Below are 24,204 nucleotides of genomic sequence, written 5' to 3' on the forward strand. Positions count from 1 at the left end.
GTTTAAGTCTTGTCAAGGCCTTTTAAGAGGAAAAAGGAGCATATTAGACTCCACAAAATATCACTGATAAATATACTGTGAGATGTATATTGTGTAAATATCGTACCTAGAGATTTGGATATTGTTACATCCCTAATCGTGAGCCTCTCCACCATGTTGTGAGCTTTCCCACAATATCGCAATAAATATCGTATCGTGACATTCATACTGTGACGATATCATATCGTGAGACTTGGATATCATTACGCCCCTAGTAATGAATAAATGCTAGATCAGAGGTCTCCAACCTGTAGCTCATGAGCTACCCGCTCTCTACCCGCTTCAGAGTAACTTGCCCAGCGAATTTGAATTCTGCATATTGTGCTGAAGTAAAATGCTGAAGTAAAATTTGATTAATTACTATTGTAAATGTATTATTTTCATGCCTAACTTTATGCACTGATAAAAGGATAATGGTTTATGTTTTATAGGCATCTGATTGTTCTACGTCTAAAGCTTGCCGAGGCTTTTATATACACCGTATTTTTCGGACTATAAGTCACACTTTTTTTCATGGTTTGTGTGGTCCTGCGAATTATACTTCACTGTGACTTATGTATTACATTTTTCCGCGAGAGGGCACTCTAGACTTGTGTGTCAGTATTTGTTACTCCTATTACTCCTGTGTCACTGTCACTTCACTCTACTGCGCATGTCTCCTGCAGAAAGAGCCTCTGTCCTGTCTGTATCATGTCAGTCGATTGCACCATTACTTCTGTACCACTGAAAATATTTAAAACTTAAACTTATTAAGGCGACTGAGAAGACTGAACACAAATGCCCCCAAAAAGAAAATCATATTTTACTCATCATTATGCATTTTTTGGCTGGTGCGACTTATTCTCCGGAGCAACTTAAATCCCAAAAAATACGTTACTCAATTTCTTTGCGGCTGCTAAAATAGGCAGCTCTCTGGCATTTTTGTTTTGTAAAAGTAGCTCACTGGAGGAAAAACGTTTGGAGACCCCTGTGCTAGATAGATAAGTTTAATGTTGGAATATTCCAGGCAAAGCAATAACATCTCCATGGAGACAAGCAGGGAGAAAAGTTTCGCAGTGCACCTTTAAGGAAAAGTACAGGGGCAAAACATACATTACATAAATAAAATTATCATATCAAAAACATCTACATAAGTAAAAGTGAATATCAAAATTGTACTTGTGAGTAAAAATGAACACAGCTTTTTTAAACTGTTAAACTGTGGTGATACTGTTAAAGACATTTCTTAATTTTCTAGTGAGTTTTATGTATATTTTCTTTCCTTAATATATGTTAATTGTTGCTTTTCAAAATCTTGTCTTCGTACCTAGTGGCAGAAAGATCCAGCGTGCAGAGCCGTGGCAGCTGAGACAGGAGGACAGCGATGCGGTGTGGAATGAACTGGCTTATCTGAAAAACCTCACCAGGAAACTCTCTCTGGAGAAGTAAGTCTCGTCTCTGCACTCACACATGAAAAGTGGACACTTGAATCTCAACTTTTATCTCATTAATTTGCTCACACACACACACACACACATACACGCACACGCACACTGGCTCTCCCACTGTCCCTTCTTGTTTGTGGGTGTTAAGATTTGAGAGTGTGCCCTTCCCAACTTCACAGCGTTCACCTAGCCCTCCACATCATTACCAGCCAGCAGGAGCCAAAGCAGGATCATTAGAAACTGTGCTCATTTGTAAAATTGGCCGCCCAGAAATTCACACATTAAAGTGCGGGCAGTAATATGGCATTATGAAAATTACTGGCTGGGTCTTTGTGGGAGAGGAGTCTGAGTCTAAAGTCACATCCATATCCAAAATATTATATAGAAACATGCCAAATGTCACAATTATTTCCAGTAACACACCATTTGAAAGCTTAATATTATAAAAGCAGTTAATTTGGACTCAGAAAAACATGTATAATAAATAAGACAAGCGGATTGAATCTAAAAACGTTTGATTCTTAAGGTTATAGTTACTTTTAAAGAAGACCTATTGTGCTTGTGTCTGCTACATAGTTTTAATCTATGACAACAGTGGATCATTGTTATAATTTGCACATTTTAAGTCGCAATATTCATCGAAAAACGACTTAATTAAAGAAACAAATCCGCTGATTTTCCTTGTTAGAAAACTGCGGTGCCCAACGGGAGCTGACGTCATCGTGTACGTCATCACAAGAAAGAGCTGTGCAGTTGTTGGCACCTCCGATGGATAGCTGTACATTACATCACGTTTTTTAATTCATTTGTACCAAAATGACTGCACAACGCTGCGGAATCCTACACGGATCACAGATTAATTGTTTTCGGTTTGAGAGAAGAACTAAATATGCTGGGTTTTTATGTAGTTTTAGCCAGGCTGGTGCCATCTACTGTGTCCATTCATATTAAGTCAGGAGTCGGAATTCAGTAGACGGCTCGCAAAAACCCCGGAAGTGCGAGTTCGGGCATCAACCAATTAACGAAGAGTCAAACTTTCTGTGTTGGCAACAATTCCCGAGATTGAGGATTTAAAGCCGGAACAAAGAGAATGTTTGGTGAATTTTATCAAGGGGAAAGACGTTATTGTCCTTCTTCCTACGGGATTTGGGGAAAAGCTTTCCGTATTTTCCGGGCTATTAGGAGCTCTGAATTATAAGGTGCACTGTCATTAAATGGTCTATTTTCAAACTTTTTTCACAAATAAACCGCACCGGACTTTAAACAAAACACAACAGTTGGATGGGTCAGTCAGACTTTGTTTGTGCCGTTCACGGTGACTCTGGGCTTTGTTCAGTTGTGGCGTGTAGGGAGGGTGCTGTCTGGGACCGCTGGATTGTCGCCGTGTTCGCAGTGACTCAGTTGTTCAGTTGTGTCTAGAAGTGGCACATTGCACTCGCTTTTTTGGTTCATTCCTCCGTTCCGTTCCTCGTCCGCGTGGAGTGAAGAGTGTGGCTGCGGGTGTTTTTCTCTGTAAGATTGCTGTCTGCTCCGTGTGTGTTTGCGTGCACTGCGGGTGGTGTGGCTTTGTAGTTTACTGAAGTCGTGCTGGGACACCTGAGTGGATTCGTGTATAGGGTGCTCTGGATTGCGGGTAGTTTTTTGGTGGGGTTGGAGGCTTAAGAGCGCGCCCAATAGCCCGGAAAATACGGTAATATATCAGTTAGCCCCATTAGCGGCGCATTATATACATCGCAACCTAATAGCAGCGATTTTTTAAATAAAAAAGTACCCGGCTGCCATCGAGCAAACGAATCCTCAGACGGTTTCTACAAAGTGAAACCGGCTGATGAATCAAAGTAGTGTTGAACATGTGTGAATGAAACAAAACAACTCCAGGTCTGTTTTTGATGAGGAAACAACATTAAAAACATAGATCAGAAAAAGCTATTTTCTTTTCAAACTACTAGTTGTCCATCACACTGTAACCAGTCCACCATATTACACTTGCTAAGTCGACTATCACTAACCCTTTACAAAACCACGTAGCTTCTCTTAAGTGAAAGGTGTGGTTCAGATTTGGGCTGAAGTTCCCAAGTTGTCCAAGTCGTGTCCAACATCGTCTTTGATCTGGAGGTATCCCGTGTAACCGTACTGCGCACTGACCCTCTGCGATCCGCCCACAAAGCCTGTCCTAAAGCCATAGTCCTCCTCTCTCCCATTTCCCCTCGCGTTCACCTCTCCTCACCTCTTTCCTCCTCCTCCGTCCCATACCCCTCTTCTCTTCTCCCTCCTCCTTTTCGTCTTCCCAGCTGCCCGCCTCTGGCCCTTTGCGGCGCTTTCACTTGGCCAGAATCCTGCTCCTTGCCACCGCCTCCCCCTCCGCCCCCTCTCTCCTGCGTTCCCCCCTCTGCTCTCACCCCCCTGCCCTGTCCTCCTAATCCCAGCTGAGCTCATTATGATATAGCCCGGCTGCCTCTCTCCAAGCCTGAGCTGTCCGAGCTAATTACAAGCCAGCAGCCGCAGTCCCGCCGTTGCTGCCTGTTAAGGGATGTCTGTCCGGATTGCTGGCTGGTCCGGGCCGAGACTCGGAGCAGCGCCGCAGGACCACGGCGTCTGGGGGGCGGGCGTGGGGGGGGGGGGGCGGGCTGTTCCGAACGCGAAGGGTCCTTGGAAGTGACCCGCGAGGAGGGTGCGGGTCGGGGGCAGAGCTCGCCGGCCTCTTACCTGGCCGTGTGAGTGGGGAGGTCCGCTGGGGTTTGCTCTGTAATCCCCTTCATGTGCCCCTGACCAGCTCCACCTCAGCTCCTCTCTCCTCGTCTCCAGAGGCCCGCTCCTTACGCAGATGGATAAAGCAAAGTAAACTCCGGATGGGTTCTTTAAACTTCTGAAAAAGTGTCAGTTTCAGGTATCTGCCCAGTGCCCATCTCTATTCCGCTGGCTTGTGGTAGTGTGCCTGTTCAGAGAGGCAAGAGGAATACAGAATGGTGAACTCTTTTATCTATTCTATCAAAATCAGACACTTTAAAGTTTCTGATTTTGTCTCTTTTTTTTTTGGAATATTTGTTCTGTATTTTCACACTTGATTGTACCGAGTCATTATGAACAGGGAGATGTAACAATAACTGAAATATCGAGATATCGTATCGTCAAAAGTCTCACAATAATATCGAGTGTTTTTACAATATATCAAATTATAAGTTCCTTTGCTTAAATGCATTGTTCTTTAGTAGGAAGAGCTAATAAACTTAAAAAACTACATATCCCATGATTCATTTCAGCGCAGACAACATGAAGGAATATGGTTTTTACTCGAATTCTTGGGATTCTGACAGTAATACTTTGCACCAAACTCTTGTCAAAGTATTTTAAAAGCAAAAGAGTATCCTGTTTAGAATTATATTTGCTAATCCAAAATATCGCAATAAATATCGTGAGATGCATATCGTGATAATATCGTACCGAGAGATTTGGATATCGTTACATCCCTCCTTTAAGAGATTTTTAAAAATGTTTTTTTCCCAATACATTTCATTTAGCTGTTATTTTGACTTGTTGAGAGTTGAGTTTTGTTTTTGTTTTTGTTTTAGTAATTTTTGAAGCATTACCTCTTTCTAAGGGACCCATATTACTCATTATTGTATTAAAAAGGCTCTTGAGTTCCTTTGCTTAGTTTTAGAACTTAAAAAAGAATGGCTTTGTAAAGTACCACACATTATTTTAAAGCTTGGGTGCTACTTTAGTGTAGGGCTCCCTCTACTGCTTGCAGAGGGAATTACCATGGGGTGAAAATCTAATGTCCAAATAAGGAACATGCCCTGACATTATAGTATAAGTATTCAGTATTAATGAACACAGTTTTACGGGGTCAGCCCTATGTTCCCTCATTTCTAAGATTTTTCTCAAAATGAAACTCTGAGTCAAGTCATTTTAATTTTTATCCCGCATTTTTAAAGAGATGATTCAGAGTCATTTCAAGCTAGAGTCCTTCGCACCATGACCTCTACTTTACATCTGTAGTCAACTGCTTTTGGAGAATAGGTTGGGTGTAATTGACTACTAAATTGGGTGAAATGGGTATAAAATCTGATGCAAATTGATGATAAAGGAAATGTGGAAACACAACGATAATGTTCAATTTTTTATGTATTCATAAGGTGGAGGCTTTAATATAAGCTCCTTTGGGTTTTTCGCCTCTTCTAGCACCTACTTTTTTAACTAGTGTGTTTTTTTATTGTTATGTTATACACGCAAAATAAATAAATAAATAAATAGCTCCTAATTTTGGGGGGAAAAAAACACCCTAGAAATGAGAACATAAGGCTGATGATTTACTTCGTTTCACTTTGTACAAACTGTCTGACCTCGCAGCATTAGATTTCGTTCGCTCGATAGTAGGTGTGTACTTTTTATCATTTAACCCATCGCTGCTATTTGGTCGTGACATATGTAAAGCGCCGCTGACGGGGTTAACTTTTATATTAAGCGTTTCCCAAATCCCGCAGGAAGAAGGACAATAAAGTCTTTACCCTTGATAAAATTCACCAAACATTCTCTTTATTTCGGCTTTAAATCCTCGATCTCAGGAATCGTTGACAACACAGAATATTTGGCTCTTTGCTGACTGGCTGGTGCCTGAAATCGCACTTCCAGGTTTTTTGGGAACCGTCTAGTGTAGTTTGATTCCTGACCTAGTTGCTGGAGAGAAATGAAATTGGGCGGAGGCACTAGGTCAGGAAGGGGGGTTTGTACCTATGACACAATAAGGGAAGACAGTGGACTTGTTTATTTTATTAAGTCGTTTAAGATTAATATTATGATTTAAAATGTCCAAATTATAACATAAACAATCCATGGGTGTTGTAGATTATAAATTGTAGCAGGCTCAAGCACAGTACGTGTTCTTTTAACCACTACATCACTGATAAGCTCCATTTACGAAGCGCTGCCAGTGTCCTGTCTTCAGCAGAAGCCCTGTCTTGGCTCATCTCCTCAGACAAAGCGCCGCTAATTGAAAAGTGCCCATTGGCCTGTAGCTACAACTAGTTTAACAACATAACTGCTGCGAAACACCGGGGCCGCCGTTTAGAGCTTGTTGTTCCGATGACCGCGTTCTAATGATTGTTCTTGTGAAGGTTATGCTAGATAAGTGTTAGCAATGATCCGCTAATGGCTAATTAACAACAGGCAGCAGAAGAATTTAGGAGCGAATAAAGGCCTCATGTAAAGTGTTTAATACCCAGTCACAGGGTCTATTTAAAAGCACATCGTCTGAGAGGTGGTTCACAGATGTTCCCCATCACTGCGTCCTAAAACAGCACTTGTAAAACAGTGTCTCAGGGCTCACATGACTGTTTCCCACAGTAATGTTTGCAGTGATGAATCCTTACCAAAGAGGAGACGACTATCAACATAAGACCTGTTACCACTATTGGCATTTCCAAGCAATGACTGGGGACAAATGAATGAGCTTTGTTACATTATTAAGGGCACATTTTTCTGATCCATGTTACGGTGTTGTTTCCTCATCAAAAACAGACCTGGAGTTGTGTTTTGTTTCGTTCACACATGTTTTAACACACAAACCCTGCATATTTAGGCTGAGTGAACACTCCATTCCACCCTGTGATGTCATTTGGTAATACAAGAAGTGCTCCACTGTATTTTTAAACTCCATACATCTACACTAGAATCATTTGGATAATTTCCGAAATGGAACTGCAGATCACTACTGAACTAAAACATAAAGAACACATGCACCAGGGACTACAGTAGGGAAATTCTCCTGTGTATTTCACCCATCCTTTTAGGACGGGCACCACATAGAGCACCCATGCTAGGCCTGGTCAGGACCTTGTTTCGAGGATTTAACCTATAGTGCATGTTTTGGGTTGATGGGGGAAACTGATACCCAGGCTGGCACCACCTAGTGCCTCCACTCAGTGTCATTTCTCTCCAGAGACTAGGTCAGGAATCAGAATACACTAGACGGTTTGCAAGAACCATGGAAGTTGTAGACGGCACACCAGCCAGTCAGTGAAGAGCTGTGTGGTACAGCACAACAGTAAACAACACGGTCGAGATGGATGTAGACGAAGCCATATATTCTGTTTTGTGAACGATTCTCGAGATCGAGGATTTAAAGCTGAAACAAAAAGAATGTTTGGTGAATTTTACCAAGGGGAAAGACGTTATTGCCCTTCTTCCTACAGGATTTGGCACATTACATACATCACGACCAAATAGCAGCGATTGGTTGAATAAAAACAGTACCCGCCTACTGTCTAGCGAACGTTTCCACAAATTGAAACCGGCTGATGAATCAGGCTAGGAAACCGGAGTGCCTGGAGGAAACCCACCCAGACACAGGGAGAACATGCAAAACACACAGAAAGGCCCAGGTGATTTGGGGATCAAACCCAGAACTTTCTTGCTGTGAGGCGTGAGTACTAACCACTCAGCTACCATGCTGCCAAATTTGCTCTGGTGCTACAACCCGGCACAATGCATCTCTCCTGTTAAGGTTAATGTATATTGTGCAATGTCCCTGTCTTGAATAAATTAAATGCATAAATAGAATAAATAAATTAAAGTTAAAAGGAGCTGTTAACATGAAAACTACTGGTTCATGACATCACAAGGTGCAACAGAGCATTTTGAGCTTTGGAGATGTAGACAGACTAATAATAAAGGATTTCTCAGACGTGTGAATGAAACAAAACACAACTCCAGGTCTGTTTTTGATAAGATAACAGCATTCTAACATGGCTTAAAGCTCACAAGAGTCACTTTTGCATAACATGGGACCTTTCACATGTCCTATAATCTGTGTTTTCCCTCGTTTGCCCAGGAGGTTTCAAAGATTTCAAAGTTGTATAGTTTTAATTGAGAAGCCATTGTCAATCTGAATGTACAGACCTGAAAGGCTAAATGTTTACTGCCTTGTACTGTACAGGGTTCCCACGGTCATGGAAATCCTGGAAAAGTCATGGAAATTGCAAGTGTAATTTTCGGGGCCTGAAAAGTCATGGAATTTTGTAAATTTTTGGAAAAGTCATGGAATTTTATTATCTCTTTCAAGTTCTGTTAAGTTCTCATTAGGCCATTATGATTATTTCTGAACGTCTGCGCCTTTTGTTTTAAAAGAGAATAAATGCACTGACAGTATTTTGAATGCTAAAAAACTATAATCCCAAACTATAAGGTGAGAGGAAAGGGTTAACATTTCATATTTAACCCTAAAAGTCTGATCAATTGTACACATGTAGCTGCCGAAAATTCACTTTTAGGTCATAAAAAAATCACGAAGGTTTTGAAATTTTGTCAGTGAAAAAGAGCGAGACAGAACCCTGACTATAGAATGATTTAATGTTTGTACTGGTGGACAGGGTTAATACATTTCTGTGCACAAAAATATGGAAATAAGAACGCCCCATACGTCTAATATTTGCTAAACCTCCACTTCTGTACACCAGTTTCACAGCCCACTGAAATCTGATTAAAAATAGACCTTTCATTAGATTAATTGGAAACTGTCTCCCTGAACATTTGACACCAAGGTGTAGTTTTGATTAAGATTTCCATTAGTGGTGGTGGATGGCTGGCATGTACCCACGGGCCGGGTGGGCTTACAACACTCGCACAGGGATCATTTTCTGCTGCTCATTATGCATCTGTCTGCTGCACTCCATGTCCTCGCCACTTAATTGTTGTTAAAGATCTGTTGCTAAAATGAGGCAGGAATTATTTAGGCCCAGTAAACAAAATAAACACGGTATATGACATCAAAGCATAAATTAGCTGGCGATTACTGGGGGGAAAAGTGACCATCATTGACATGGGGCTCCACGGCTCGCGACTTTGACTCTAATTAAGTGTAATAAAGTTTTGCCTTGTGTTCATCCGTTTCTACACGTTTCATCTGCATTTGCTTAAAGGTATTAGGAGTAATGAGGGTCTTTTGCCCCCAGATCCAGGGCTGTGCAGGAGGAGGGACACTTTTACACAAATAGAATGTTTTCTGCATAAGAGATTTTTTTTTTTTTATGTCATTAATTATTTGGTCAATTAATTTATGCGAGAAAAAAAGCTCCCTTAAGTAATTACGTGCATGCAGTTACACTAATTGCGTCTCATAATACTCTGTATTCAGCGTAATTACATGTAAAAGGGACCTTAAAGTTTCACCATATGATAAATTATTAAACATTTACAGTATGTTTGTTCAAAAAGTCTTTAATATGAAAGTAATTTAGCCATCAGCATCTGCATTTATTTTTATTTTTACAGTAGTGTGCTTTGTTTTTTAAGTGGCTGAGTGAGTTAAAGAGCCCATATTACACTGTTTTTTGATCTCTTATAATGTTGTTTCCTTATCAAAAACAGACCTGGAGTTGTGTTTTGTTGTGTTTTGTTTCATTCACACGTTTAACACACAAACCCTGCGTAATAATAATAATTAATAATAATAATAATAATAATAATAATAATACAGGAAGAGCTGAACTTTGGAGCTTTGGAGATGTAGACAGTCGGGCTGGGTATCATTAAGAAGTTGCCGATACGATACATACCTCGATACAGTGAGCTTTTGATTTGATACGATATATTTCAATTTGATTTGATATGGTTAATTTAAAAATAAAGGCTAAATCATGGCTTTTGCAAAGTGAATATCGAACACACCCATTTTAATCATTAAAACTGTGAAAATGTCAAATGTGTCACATAAACGTGTTTCTTTTCTCTAAACAAGCAACAAAACTGTAGCTCTATAACAAAATAATTTAGTAAAAAAAAAAATACTCTTGGCGATATATCGATACAGCAGCCCATGATATCGATACTGTATCGTCACATTAAACGATACAATATTTTGATATTTTGACAGGCTACTCAACGGTTACTCAAATGTGTGAATAAAGTCCTGCTTTAGTCCTGCTTTAGTCCTGGTTTTAGTTCTGGTTTTAGTTCTGGTTTAGTCCTGGTTTTAGTTCTGGTTTTAGTCCTAGTTTAGTCCGGGTTTAGTCCTGGTTTAGTGCTGGTTTAGACCTGGTTTAGTCCTGGTTTAGTTTTGCTTTAGTCCTGGTTTTAGCCCTGGTTTTAGCCCTGGTTTTAGTCCTAGTTTAGTCCTGGTTTAGTCCTGGTTTAGTCCTGGTTTTAGTCCTGGTTTTAGTTCTGGTTTTAGTTCTGGTTTTAGTTCTGGTTTTAGTTCTGGTTTTAGCCCTGGTTTTAGTCCTAGTTTAGTCCTGGTTTAATCCTGGTTTAGTCCTGGTTTTAGTTCTGGTTTAGTCCTGGTTTTAGTTCTGGTTTAGTCCTGGTTTTAGTTCTAGTTTTGGTCCTGGTTTAGTCCTGGTTTAGTTCTAGTTTCCTGGTTTAGTCTTCGTTTAGACCTGGTTTAGTCCTGGTTTTAGTCCTGGTTTAGCCCAAAATGTAAAACATGAAAATATCGCCGTGTTCTGTAACTGAACACAGTTACTCAAAATTTGTACTCTGATTACGTAACTCTGGTACATGTAATCTGTTACTCCCCAACACTGATGATAACATGGTAGAAAGCTAAAGAAAAAAATCAGTTTTGCATAATGCTTCCTCTTTAAATAAGTAAAATTGACTTCTTCTCCTGTTCTAATTCCTACTCCCCGTCTTAAACACCCTGTAAATTCAATTCCCCAATATTGTTTTATTTCACAATAGGATATCCAGCGGCATCAACAAGCCTTTTAGAGACAGAATATCTTAGTTATTCTGGGTTGTTTCCACCAGTGGTTAACACATGAATCCCAGTTTGCCTCATATCTCCTCCGCTGCTGCCCTTGAATCGCCCACAGCCAAACTACACCAGTCACCATTTCTGCTGACAGGACCAGCTTACCCAGCCAAAGCTCCACCGTGAACCATCAGCCCTGCAGCTCCTACGCTAACCATGAGGGACTCCCCACCTCGCGCCCCGAAAACAAGACTCCATCCCCAGCCAATCAGATGCCAGAGGTGCTTTTCGCTTCCTCACCCCATTTTTCCTCGCCGCGCACGTATTTTTATGCAAGAAACGAGACGAGAGCCGGGATCTGAAATCACAATGGCTGCGCGGATGATGATGTTGCGGAGACCCTCGTGGCCCAGTTCTGGAAGTGTGAGCTCTGAGCTGTGTACGGCGCCGCGCAGGTACCAGACGAGATCAAATGACAACAAATGCGTAGCTCAGGGCTGGGTTTGTTGCAGCGCATAAGAAAGAAGGTGTTTTTTTGTAAAGGGGGCAAAAGGGCGACGTGAGACAGACCACATCATTACCAAACAACACCTGAATGTTGACTCTACGCACTTACTGCTTATTCTTTTGTCTGCTGGCCTTCATAAGAAAACCGTGACGACGTCTTATTTCTTAATCACGTTCAACTAAATGAGTCGAATCTGTTGTGAAAATCCTGTTTAGATACTGTCTAAAGCCCTTACGTCAAAAGCCCACTCTGATATTTTTCTATAAAAGTGTTGTCAGAACAAACAAACAACATTTCAATTTCAGTTTCGATTCTATTTTGATACCACAATGATAATGGAAAAAACAGACCTATATTATACTACAGACTTATAGAGGCTTTGCACCGTCACGTGACCCCTATAGCAACGGTACCTACGCTGCCATGACACCGGGCAAGCTTTGCCATTGACTTAAGCAGCATCGGAGGAACGTGGGCAGGTTTTGTTGTGTATTTGGTTGTTCTAGACACTCTGAAAGGGATAAAACGTTTCCTCACTGTTCCTCTGGAAATTACTCATCAGGAGCTCAAACAAGGGAATTATCAAAAGAAAGATGCGGATTATGGCTAGCAAAAATAAACCGCAAAGAGATTTCCAATGATATCATCAAGACACCCGAAGTTTCATCAAGGTATTTGCTATTTAAATTGTTTCATAACTTATTTAATGAAAGAAGCACATTTACTGAACTAAAATTTCATTAATTTATCCAGGAAAACCTGCACTAGTTTATGATTCAATGAATCCACATTGGGCTCCTCTGATCAACATGGTGCACGAGTCAAAGAGCTCTGTGAGCCGAACTTCGAAAAGAATCGAAAAGTCATGAAAAGATCCTCACGAACGTTAGAAATATCTGCTCGCAAAAAGTGATTAATCCCAGAAGTATCCACATAGTTGTGGATAAGCAAGGCAATGAAGAAAACATGGGTCCTACGACGAGTGACATGTTTATATGTGCGTTGGAAGATACAGTTTCTACTGCCACTCACACTGCAAATGTTTTCTTTTTAAATTTTAGTTCAGTAAATGTGCTTCTCTCATTAAATAAGCTATGAAACAATTTAAATAGCAAATACCTTGATGAAAGTGACGTGAGTGACGTCTTGAGGGTACCATTGGAAATCTCTTTGCGGTTTATGTTCTCTAGACCATAATTCCCGTCTTTTTTTCGATAATTCCCTTGTTTGAGCTCACTGATGAGTAATTTCCAGAGGAAATTAGTTTTATCCCTTTCAGAGCGTCTAGAACAACCAAATACACAACAAAACCTGCCCATGTTTCTCCAATGCTACTGAAGTCAATGGCATAGCATGCCCGGTGTCATGGCGGCGTAGGTACCGTTGCTATAGGGGTCACGTGACGGTGCAAAGCCTCTGTACTACTTTTGCATTTTTAAGCCCCAAAAAACACCTTCACTGTCTAAACGAAAGGCACTTACGATAAAATATTTTGTCATTTTGACCCTCAAGCGTTCTCGTGTAAACAGGCCCTGAGATTCAGAATCTTTTTCAAGAGAGACCTGGCTGACGTAGCAGCCAACACAATCAAGACAAAACTGTAAAAATCACAAAATATCACCTCATAAACCCATTTGCATCTCAAGAAAAACATTTATAAAAACACGTCTCAGTCAAAATACTCACCACACACTGTACCAGATGCAGGCGAGTTTTGCTAAAAGATAAAAATAAATATAAAAAAGATACAGACTTATACCGTATTTTCCGGGCTATTAGGCGCTCTGGATTATAAGACGCACTGTCATTAAATGGTCTATTTTCGAACTTTTTTCACAAATAAACCACACCGGACTTTAAACGAAACACAACAGTTCGATGGGTCAGTGGTACTTTGTTTGTTTGTGGCGTTCACGGTGACTCTGGGCTTTGTTCAGTTGTGCCGTGTAGGGAGGGTGCTGTCTGGGACCGCTGGATTGTCGGCGTGTTTGCACTGACTCAGTTGTTCAGTCGTGTCTAGAAGTGGCACATTGCACTCGCTTTTTCGGTTCATTCCTTCGTTCCGTTCCTCGTCGGTGTGGAGTGATGAGTATGGCTGAAGGTGTTTTTCGCCGCGCGGTCGCTGTCTGCTCCGTGTGTGTTTGCGTGCGCTGCGGGTGGTGCGGCTTTGTAGTTTACAGAAGTCGTGCTGGGACAACGAGTGGATTCGTGTATAGGGCGCTCTGGATTGTGGGGTGCGTGGTCGTTTTTTGATGGGGTTGGAGGCTTAAGAGTGCGCCCTATAGTCCGGAAAATACGGTACTTAGACTTAGACAAACTTTATTGATCCACAAGGAGGACACCTGTCTCTTGCCATATTTTTTGCTACTTATTTAGAATTTATTATTATCATTTATATTTTTGCTCTTTGTTATTATATTATGATGTGTGTATATTGTGATTACTTGGCCACAGTAAAACATTTTAACACGTTTTGGCAGTTTCACTTTCATATTTGGTGCTCTGAGACACCCCCCCTTCCCTTTTGCTCTCTGTGCTAAGTCACTTCCACTTCAGAGCACTATCACAACACAATCAGCGCGGATCCGGCTACTGAAGCTACTAAATCCGTGTGTCATTCGTTCATTCGTTTTTTTCTAAATAAAACCAAAAATAAGAAAATTAAGGGAAAAAACAAACAACAATTTTCTTCATTATTTATTTTCAAAACCAAAATAAATAAGCAAAAGCTAAAATTATGGCAAGAGACAGGTATATAAAAAAGGTTAATACGACATAATTGTATAAATGTAAATGTACAAGTCAAAATAAAATAGAAAGATAAGTAATAAAATATAAAATACTCCTTTATAAAATACTCCTGTTACCTTATGATCTTCTTGTTCTGAGTAAGTTCAGTATCATTTTAAAACTGTTCAGGAAGGTCAGATTTTGTCCTGTTTATGTGTTGTTTTTCAGTATCGATGCTTCTTCAAATTAGTATCTGGTTTCGATACTCGTTTAATATCAACAAGTATCTGATCTTTGATAGTTTTGACAACCCTGTTCTATAATGACTCAAAGAATTGGACCATCACCTGAAGCAAGATTATCTGGAAATAATAAATTCCACCCCCATTAAATGTTGTAATGGAGATACTTAGATAGACTTGACTTTGAGAAATTAACCTTCCAAATAGTTGAGGCATAAACTGTATTTTCTTCAATGTTTTCATGGTAATTCATCTTTGTCAGTTTAGGCTCAATTTGATAATTTCTGATCCACCTACGCAGATGAATGGAGCATCATCACAACAAGGTCACTTTGGAGGAACAAAGTATTTAGTTAGTAGTGAAAATCAGAGTTGGAATGAGACGTTTCTGAGCTACTGACACAGAAGGGTCTAATTAAGACTTTTTAGCTTTTAATTTTTTCTAATTAAAGGTGCAGTACCTGATTTTTACTTTCAAAAATTTAAAAACAGAACAAGTTCATTTTTTTCATTTCACAGTTTGCAGTGGTTCAAAGTTTTTCCTCACTAACCTTCTGCATTCAGAGCATCCTAATATTCACCGCATAGTTTTTTTCACAACATTCAGAGGCCAGAGCAGAGTGGCAGTAAGCTTCGTCAAGGGAAGCTAACAAAAACTTTCATGTTAATGCACACTTCCTGATCATCGAACCATAAAACACTTAATAATTCGATTTTATTTGACCTTTATTTGGCCAAAGGGCAAAGGGTCCCACTGAGACTCTGACTCTTTCTCAAGAGAGACCTGGTCAATGTAGCAGCCAACACAATTAATACAAAACAGTAAAATCAGAAAATATTACATTATAGAAATGCTAAGGCTTGGCGTGGGCTTACCAATTCCGAAAAATCATTGATACACGGTTCGCTTAGGCACTTGAAGGGCGATGGTAGTTGGATCCTACGGGTTAACATTTGACATGGTAAGTTTGATAACTTGTCATGGCAAAAAGCAGGAATTGGAGTTAAAAACATACCTGTAGCATGCGTTTGCTTATCTGTCTCTCACGTCTGCCGCGCTTCCGGGGTTCGTGCTAATATAGCTTATTGATTGGTCACCCGCGGTCACAGGATCGAACGCACGCAGGGAGACGTAAAGTGAGAGAGCAGGAGCGAGGCAAGAGAGTTTATTGTTACACAGTTTTGTCACCCGCATTACAATTTGTATTAGGGTTTCTTTCCATTGTCACGTGACAGCTCATAAGGGAAACCAAGACAAGACGGTCAAGTCAGGCCTCAAGTGAGTTGGTCCCAGAAAAAATACTAGTACGTCTGATATTTGGCAGAATTTTGGCTTCAGGCGCATTTGTTTAAGTTTTACAGAAAGACTTAAAACCACATGGCTCATTTGCATAAACTATGAAGCTCTGATAAAAACAGCTCTTTCCTTGACATGACTCAGTGGAAGATGAGTGTTCTTTCTGTGACAGAGGATGTGCTGCTGATGGTGAGTCTGTTCTGTGCGTGTATCGCATTGGAGATGGTTCATGAGAAACTTTTCAGAGATTATAAGTCTGTAGGTCGTACGCATAGACTGTATAGCGGTGCGGCTTCGTAGTTTACCAAAGTCGTACTACAACATTATGGTAATATGGTAATACTGTATACCCTGGTAAAATCCTGAGAAGTTTTAACGGTATCAAAATTTGGATACAACCTGTGTATCATTCATTAATTTGTTTTTCAATATAAAACCAAAAATAAGAAAACAAAAAAACAACAGTTTTCTTCGTTATTTGTCTCCAAAACTAAAATGAAAGATAAGATACAGCCCCTTTAAGAACACAGTTTATTTCCTTTTATGCAAATACCGTAGCGCTGTCTTTCTACATCACATGACCCGCCTCCGCAATGACAAATCCTGGAAAGAGCATTATCCTCCATCTCCTGAGTGTTATGATGTGAAACTGGAGGCCCGCAGCCAATGAAGTCAAGCTGCAACCCAATCCCCTCCCCGGCCAACAAACTTGCTTATCCTTCAACAAAATGGAATGTTTTGTGTATGAACTTTGGTGTTGCGTCGATACCATCAGCATCTGAAAAGGCATAAAAGAGAAACATGAGCTGGAACACACACTGCATATTTCAGCTCATTTGTCCCATTAACAGCCGGGACACATAAGGCAGTGCCGGGCTTCATCGACTTGGGTTCATTTATGGAGGAAAATCTATAGAGAAGTGACACGTATCCATCTGCCTCCTCACCTCCTCTGGGACACTCATTTGTGGACTTATTTAAGCTGCAGTCAGCCATTAGAGCCTGTCTCTGCTGCCGGGTGGCCTAAAAGAGCAGCGCTGCAGGCTGTACAATGCTGTATGGACCTTTTTTTCGTGCATATCTTAATTGCTGAGAACTACAGACAATACAGAATCATTGTAATACCTTCTCCTTACATGCCTTTATACACCATTAAAAATAATTGTTCTGCGTAGTTCTGGTTTTCTTTCAGAGCATTTTTGATAGGTCTTAAGTGTACATTAAGGTCCACTTTTGAAAATTGCAACATGTGTTTTTTTTTTTTCTGGCTATTAAGGCCTGAACTCTGAAGATCTTTGGAAGTAAACCACTTTTAAGTTACTTAAAATAACACTACTTTTCAAGTTACTGAACAGTTAGTTTTACTGTACAGCCCAATCCAAAAGGGAAATATTCTTGGATATGATATGTGTCTCTTTGACTGACAAATCCAGAATGCTCTCTCTGTATTTTTTTTGTTTATACAGATGGATTTTAGTCTGGTCCTCATGCTCTCTGACATGCCTTAAGCCCGGTTAAACATGATCGTGCATTAGATTTGTTGTTTTTTTTGTTTGTTTTTTTTCAGTGAAATGGAAGAGCTCATTGGTCACATTTCACTTCAGATACAGCAGAGGTGTCCAAATTGTTTTAATCAAGGGCCACATCTCTAAACACAGATGAAGCAGAGGGCCGATCGAGGGTCATAGACTGGTGATCATTACAGTGAATAATTGAAATATCAGGCAATAATCAGTCCTTTATTCATGCTAAAATCCCCCAAATCACACACTAAATAATAAATATTAGCTTTATCAAGGTAGATTTATAAAAAAAAACTTGCAATAAAAAGTAAATTTTTCAGTAATGCAATTCTCTTGGAAGCCTGAGGGCCAAGAAAAATTTGTCTGAGGGCCGCATTTGGCTCACGGGCCTTAGTTTGGAAATGCCTGAAATACAGTTTGGAGTAACAATTTGGCGTTTCGCTCATTAATTCTGCAAAAATCCACAATGTTTTTCAGTCCTATGTGATATTTATTTCCTTTATTTATCCTGATATGGACGGACCATGTGTGTCCCTGATTCCCCTCACAATCGCGCCCATCTGAAAACGAAGAGATTCACCCGTTACTCACATCTGCGTGCTGTATTGAAGAAGTGTGTATTCTGTATTTTGGATCCCAGGCATTGTATTTCTCCTTGCCCAGCCAAATATGCTTCAGGAAGAGCATCCAGTATAAAATATATGTCAAAGAAATCGCTTGAACAAAGTCAGGGTATTGGATGGGACGAGCGTTGACTCTGGTCCCAGCTCTAGTCAGTTATTGTGTTGTTGAACTTTTGGTTAAGACGCTTTACATGAGTCTGTGAATGCAAATGTGGGACAATAGTTGGAAATTAAACCATGCTTGTGCCTTATTTAATGGAGATGTATTATGCAAAATGGACCTTTAACCTTGTTATAATGGTTTTACCTCAGAATTAACTCACTCAAAGTTGTATTTTGAATGAATTTTACATGTTTGAATAACCTTTATTGTCCTGAATTCAAGGCGCAGTTGCTTTCAAAGTCCAGTTTTCACTTGCCCTCTAAACACACCCACTGTTTTGTACTTACTTCACTCTTAGAATTTGAAAACATTAATACAAGTCCACTGCGATGCCTAGACATTTCAGCATGCTTCAAGTAAATGAACTGCTTACTACTGAGACTGTGTAGAGATGACAGGGAAGTAGAGGTTTCGGCGGTGGTCATCTGGACACTGTTTTTGCGATCAAGACGTTTCAAGTCCCATCTAGAAGCCATTTTAAATTTGAAATTGAATTAGATTGAAAATGGCTTCTGGCTTCTTTTCTACTTTGCTTACTACTGAGTGACATTGCATAAATAGCCTCAGAAATGTCACATTTCTATAATTAAATTAGATTAAAGATCCCATATTAAGCCATTTTCTGATCTGATGTTATTGTCATAATGTTGTTTCCTCATCAAAAACCTACCTGGAGTTGGGTTTTGTTTCATTCACACAGTTTAACACATGTAAGAACAGCTGTTTTTACTCTACATCCCTGAAAGTGCTGCACTGCATTTTTAAGCTCCATACACCTTCACTAGAATCATTTGGTTAATTTCAGCCCTAGAATTGCCATATTCTTAGCCTGATTCATCAGCTGGATTCACTTCGTGGAAACCGTCTGACCATTAGGATTCGTTCGCCCGATAGTAGGCGGGTAGTTTTTTTTTTGTTTTGTTTTATTTAACCAATCGCTGCTATTTGACGTATGTAATGCTTTTCCCAAATCCCATAGGAAAAAGGGCAATAACGTCTTTCCCCCTGATAAAATTCACCAAACATTCTCTTTGTTCCGACTTTAAATCCTCGATCTCGGGAATCGTTGCCAACACAGAATGTCTGTCTTCGTCTACATCAGTCTCGACCGCTTTGTTTACTGTTGTGCTGCTCCACAAAAGGGACCCAGACAGGAGCTTGAGTTTGTGCGGTCTACAACTTCCGAGGTTCTTGCAAACCGTCTAGTGTATTCCGATTCCTGACCTAGTCGCTGGAGAGAAATGAAATTGAGCGGAGGCACTAGGTGGCACCAGCCTGTCTACCATTCACTACCAAACTAAAGGTAAAAGGTAGCTGGCAACTTGAAAACTACTGCTTCATGACATCACGAGGTGTTTTGAAGATGCAGACAGACTAATAATGCAGGATTACTCAAACATGTGTGAATGAAACAAAACACAATAACAATCTTAGATGGCTAAAAACTCTGGAGTAAATTTTGTGTAATGTCGGACATTTAAATTGCAATTTAAACAAAAAAAACAAAATACATTATATCTTATTCAGCATGCCCTGTCCCAATAATATAAACACACATGAAAAGCCATGAACAACTGTGAAATGTGCGTTTTGAGAGTTTTGTATTGAGGTTAACCAGGGGAAGAATGCCATTGCAGCAGCAGCAGTAGCAGTAGCAGCCTGTTTGTGGACTCTGCGGAGCTGAGGGGAGGGAGAGCGGTGTGTGTATCAGGTGTGATCGTCTCCGCGGGCCTCTCTATCCCCACCAGAATACAGCCACGGTCCTAATAATAACTTGAAAGTGCAAAGTCTCGAGCATGGCTGCACATAATTAGCCTTTAGCAGGAATCAAGCTAATTGTGGAAAGGTAACTAATTGGGCACAGTTTCTAGTCTACACACTGCACTGCCCTACCTTTGCTTTTCATGTTGCTTGTCACTTTGATTTCTCTGTAAATAAAAACAGTTTAATTAGCCATTGTGTTGTCATTCTATTTTCTGTTAAAAAAAAAAAAAAACAAGGGTTGAAATCATTACCGGAGTCCTTTGTTGAGACTTTGTTGTTGCTGTTTGGAAGATTTCACAGTAAAGATGTTTGTTATTTCAGGGCAGGTGTGGAAGAGGAGCTGGACATGTTGAGAGTGCAGGCAGCCATGGACCGGGCCACGGTGAAGGAAGTCCAACTGCGTCTGGTTAGTGAACATAAAGGTGAGTTTTCTGTTTTTGAAATGACTTTTGTTTCAGTGGTTTTATATTTGTGAAATATTAAATGTAGAATGTATGATGGGCTACGGGAGTCTGGCCCAAGTCTTCGGTCAGAAAGACTGCAGCGGGATCCAGAGGTTTGTATATTCTCTCCAGCGACTACGTCAGGAATTGGAATACACTAGACGGTTTGCAAGAATCCCCGGAAGTTGTAGATCGCGCACCGGCCAATCAGAGAAGAGCTGTGAAGACATGACGTCAAACTCAAGCGCCTGTCTGGGTCCATTCTGTGGAGCAGCACAACAGTAAACAAAGAGGACGAGATGGATGTAGATGAAGACAGACATTCTGTGTTGGCAACGATTCCCGAGATCAAGGATTTAAAGCCGAAACAAAGAGAATGTTTGGTGAATTTTTTCAAGGGGAAAGACGTTATTGCCCTTCTTCTAACAGGATTTGCCCACCAAATAGCAGCAATTGGTTAAATAAAAAAGTACCTGCCTACTGTCGAGCCAACGAATCCTAATGCTGCAAGGTCAGACCGTTTCCATGAAGTGAAACTGGCTGATGAATCAGGCTAAAATATACACACAACAAACAGTAAAAACAGCACAGCAAACTATATTATATACAAGGTCCATAACAAGGGACATACTTACTCTTCATTTATGGAGAAAGACAGACACATGCCTTTCCTTGGTGCTCTGGCGGCATACTGGATACCTGTACTACAGTGCACATGACAAGGAGGGGCAGGAGTGACGTCCTCTGAACAGGACAGAAGCATTATGGCAGGGAAATGTGCACATTTTTAATTACAGAATGAGTCCTAATTTGAGATAATATACAGCAAGATTCATGTTTCTAGTTTGCAGATTCTAGATTGTGAATTAAATCATAGGTAATACTTCATAAGTGCTATTTTTATAATACAGAGAAATAATTCAAAGAAAGTGTTTTTGCCTAATGCTTCAGGCCTGTAGAATGTTACGCCCATTATACAATGACATAAAGCAATGAAGACCACTGAGAATACCAGCTACCACAGTGGGGTGCCAGTGGCAAAACTGACAATGTGTCCTTAGGCAAGACCCTTTGGCTAGTATAAAAGTGGTGTCTCAGTGTTGGTCAGAGGAGCTCATGGCACAGGTTGGCAGCCTTGCTTCTGTCAGTCTGCCCCAGGACAGCTGACTACAATAGTATCTTATCACCACTGAGAACGGAGTGAATGATTAATGCAAATCGCTTCCATTATTATAATATCATTGTCCATCTTCTATATGCAAAGTTAATACAAAAAGCTTATTTAAAATAACTTAGATTTAGACGAATTTATTGATCCACAAGTGAAATTATTCAGACACAATACCTCACACATCACAATATAATATAATAACAAAGATCGAAAATATAAATGGTAATAATAAATTCTAAATAAGTATCAAAAAAGATAGCACGAGACAGGTGTCAAATGAGACATAATTATATAAATGTAAATGTACAAGTCAAAATAAAATAGAAAAATAAGTAGTAAAATTTTAAATCACAGCTTTACACAAGAGGTCATAGGAAGACACTGCAACAATGATATGATGATTGACAGAACATATAGTTATCCGTCACATAAGAGTGAGTTGTTGTACAGTTGTAGGGAGTATTACGCGTTACATAGGGGTGAGTTGTTGTACAGTTGTAGGGAGTATTATAGTATGAATGTAGTCCTGTATCTCTCACTGTTTGAGTAGGAGCCCGTGAGAGAATGAGCTCCATTGTCCCTATGTCTAGTCTAGTGCAGTGGGTGAGCTGTTGTACGGTTGTAGGGAGTATTATCTGTCCCTCTATAGTCTGGTGCAGGGGGTGAGCAGGAGTGTCCATGATGGAGAGCAGTTTGTCCAGTGTCCTCCTGCTGTCCCTCACTGTCACAAATGTCTCCAACTCACAGCCAATCACGTGACAAGTTATTCTTTTTTTTTTTTTTTAACAAAATAAAAGATGCTTCTGTTCAATTAACGTAATATTGTCTGAATAACGTTAGCGGGATAATCCAAAAAACATAGATTAATTTGTGTCAATATTACCGCCCCTAAAGGACACTAATAAAATGACAATTAAAAAAAAAAAAAAAAAACTTAAATGCATAACTACGAGATAATTATAGCGCATTATCAACATTTGGATTCACACATTCACAGTCCATTGAAAGTGGTCGGGGGGGGATCCTGCTTGCCACGGCCTTCTCGAGCTCTGCCTCTCCTCCGCTCCGACTGCACTTGTGAGCAGAATTAATAAGATAACCCCCCGTGGAATAAAGAGGACAACTCAATTAAGGCTTGATCAACTTGCAAATTGATTAGGAGATCAAGTGCTGTTGGTCCTGTCTGCATACATCGCTCCTAATGTTCAAAAGCACTTCACTCCCAATCCAATCTGCAGCCTTTGTCAAACACTGACCACCACTACCCAGTGTCCTTAATTAACCAGTTCAATAACAGATTCTGTCCTGGATCACTTTAATTTGCTCCACAAGAGGTGATTGTGTGCGCTGAAGATGTGAGAGTGCGATTTAAAGTGTGGGACTAATTAAAATACTGGATTGTCTCCTATTGGCAGCTCCACGTCTGAAATAAATAGAGCTCATTTGCCGTGTAGAAAGAGTCCGTGGCTTTCGGAGTGATGAAAAATTGTGGAGAAAATAAGTGATTACCAGTTTACCACAATATATCTTTTGAATCGCAAGTCACTGTAAAAAAGTGAATTTGCTCTTAACCGTGTCGTACCTTTGCCTTATTAGCATTCTCTGAGCTGTGAGTGATTCTTGCATTGTACTGTCCTGTTCTGTCTGCCGATTGTACTGCACCGGAGGCACGAATGAGTGGTCAGAAATGTTCCCTTCACACCGATCAAATATCCCCACTCCACATAAAATCAGAAAAAATCATTTATGGTCAAAAAAATAATTTCTGATAACAAAACCATTTATTTATTTGTGATTTTAAACTGAGATCAAAACTGAATTTAACAAAAAAAGTCTCTTATTCAATCTGTTTTGTCACTTGTTTCCATTTCAATCTTTTATGTTAAATGAATGATTACAGTATTTTCCAGACTATAGGGCGCGCTCTTAAGCCTCTAACCCCATCAAAAAACGGCCACGCGTCTCACAATCCAGAGCGCCCTATACATGAATCCACTCGGGTGTCCCAGCAATGAGCCATGCGCTTTTAAGTTTTGTTTCTGGAAAACGTAAACAAATGTGTGCAAAGCTGAATTAAACACATTATAATCTCAAACGGGCTGATGTGGCTCTAGAGTGGTGATGGTTTATATATTGTAAAGTTGAGTTTATTTATGCAGATTAGTAATAGTAATAATAAAAAAATAGTAATAATTGGCGGCACGGTGGCTGAGTGGCTAGCACTCATGCCTCACAGCAAGAAGGTCCTGGGCCTTTCTGTGTGGAGTTTGCATGTTTCTCCCCATGTCTGGATGGGTTTCCTCCGGGCGCTCCGGTTTCCCCCATCAACCCAAAACATGCTACAAGTCTCCATAAACAGTTGATAGTCAAGGTCAATTTAATACAATCAATTCAATCATTGTGTCCTTAGGCAAGACACTTCGCCCACATTGCCTAGTATGAAAGTGGTGTGTGAGTGATGGTGGTGGTCCGAGGGACCGAGGGCGCCGAGTGGCATGGCAGCTGCGCTTTTGTCAGTGTGCCCCAGGGCAGCTGTGGCTACAATAGTAGCTTACCATCACCAGGGTATAGAGTGAATGAATGCTGAAT

The 24,204-nt window shown here is 40.3% G+C and overlaps 1 protein-coding gene across 2 annotated transcripts in view; it reads left to right on the forward strand.

Annotated features, from left to right (window-relative positions):
• cntln (centlein, centrosomal protein) overlaps positions 1-24,204 on the forward strand; it is a 175,889-nt gene that overhangs the window by 63,786 nt on the left and 87,899 nt on the right. For both annotated transcript variants that reach the window (XM_055158740.1, XM_055158741.1), the window contains exons 13-14: positions 1,350-1,463; positions 20,323-20,423. In XM_055158740.1, the coding sequence (XP_055014715.1) occupies positions 1,350-1,463; positions 20,323-20,423 (215 nt within the window). The remainder of the gene's footprint in view (positions 1-1,349; positions 1,464-20,322; positions 20,424-24,204) is intronic.

This window comes from Boleophthalmus pectinirostris, unplaced genomic scaffold (genome assembly GCF_026225935.1).
Source record: "Boleophthalmus pectinirostris isolate CB_2022bp ecotype Guang Dong unplaced genomic scaffold, ASM2622593v1 HiC_scaffold_22, whole genome shotgun sequence".
NCBI classification, from domain to species: Eukaryota; Metazoa; Chordata; class Actinopteri; order Gobiiformes; family Gobiidae; genus Boleophthalmus; species Boleophthalmus pectinirostris.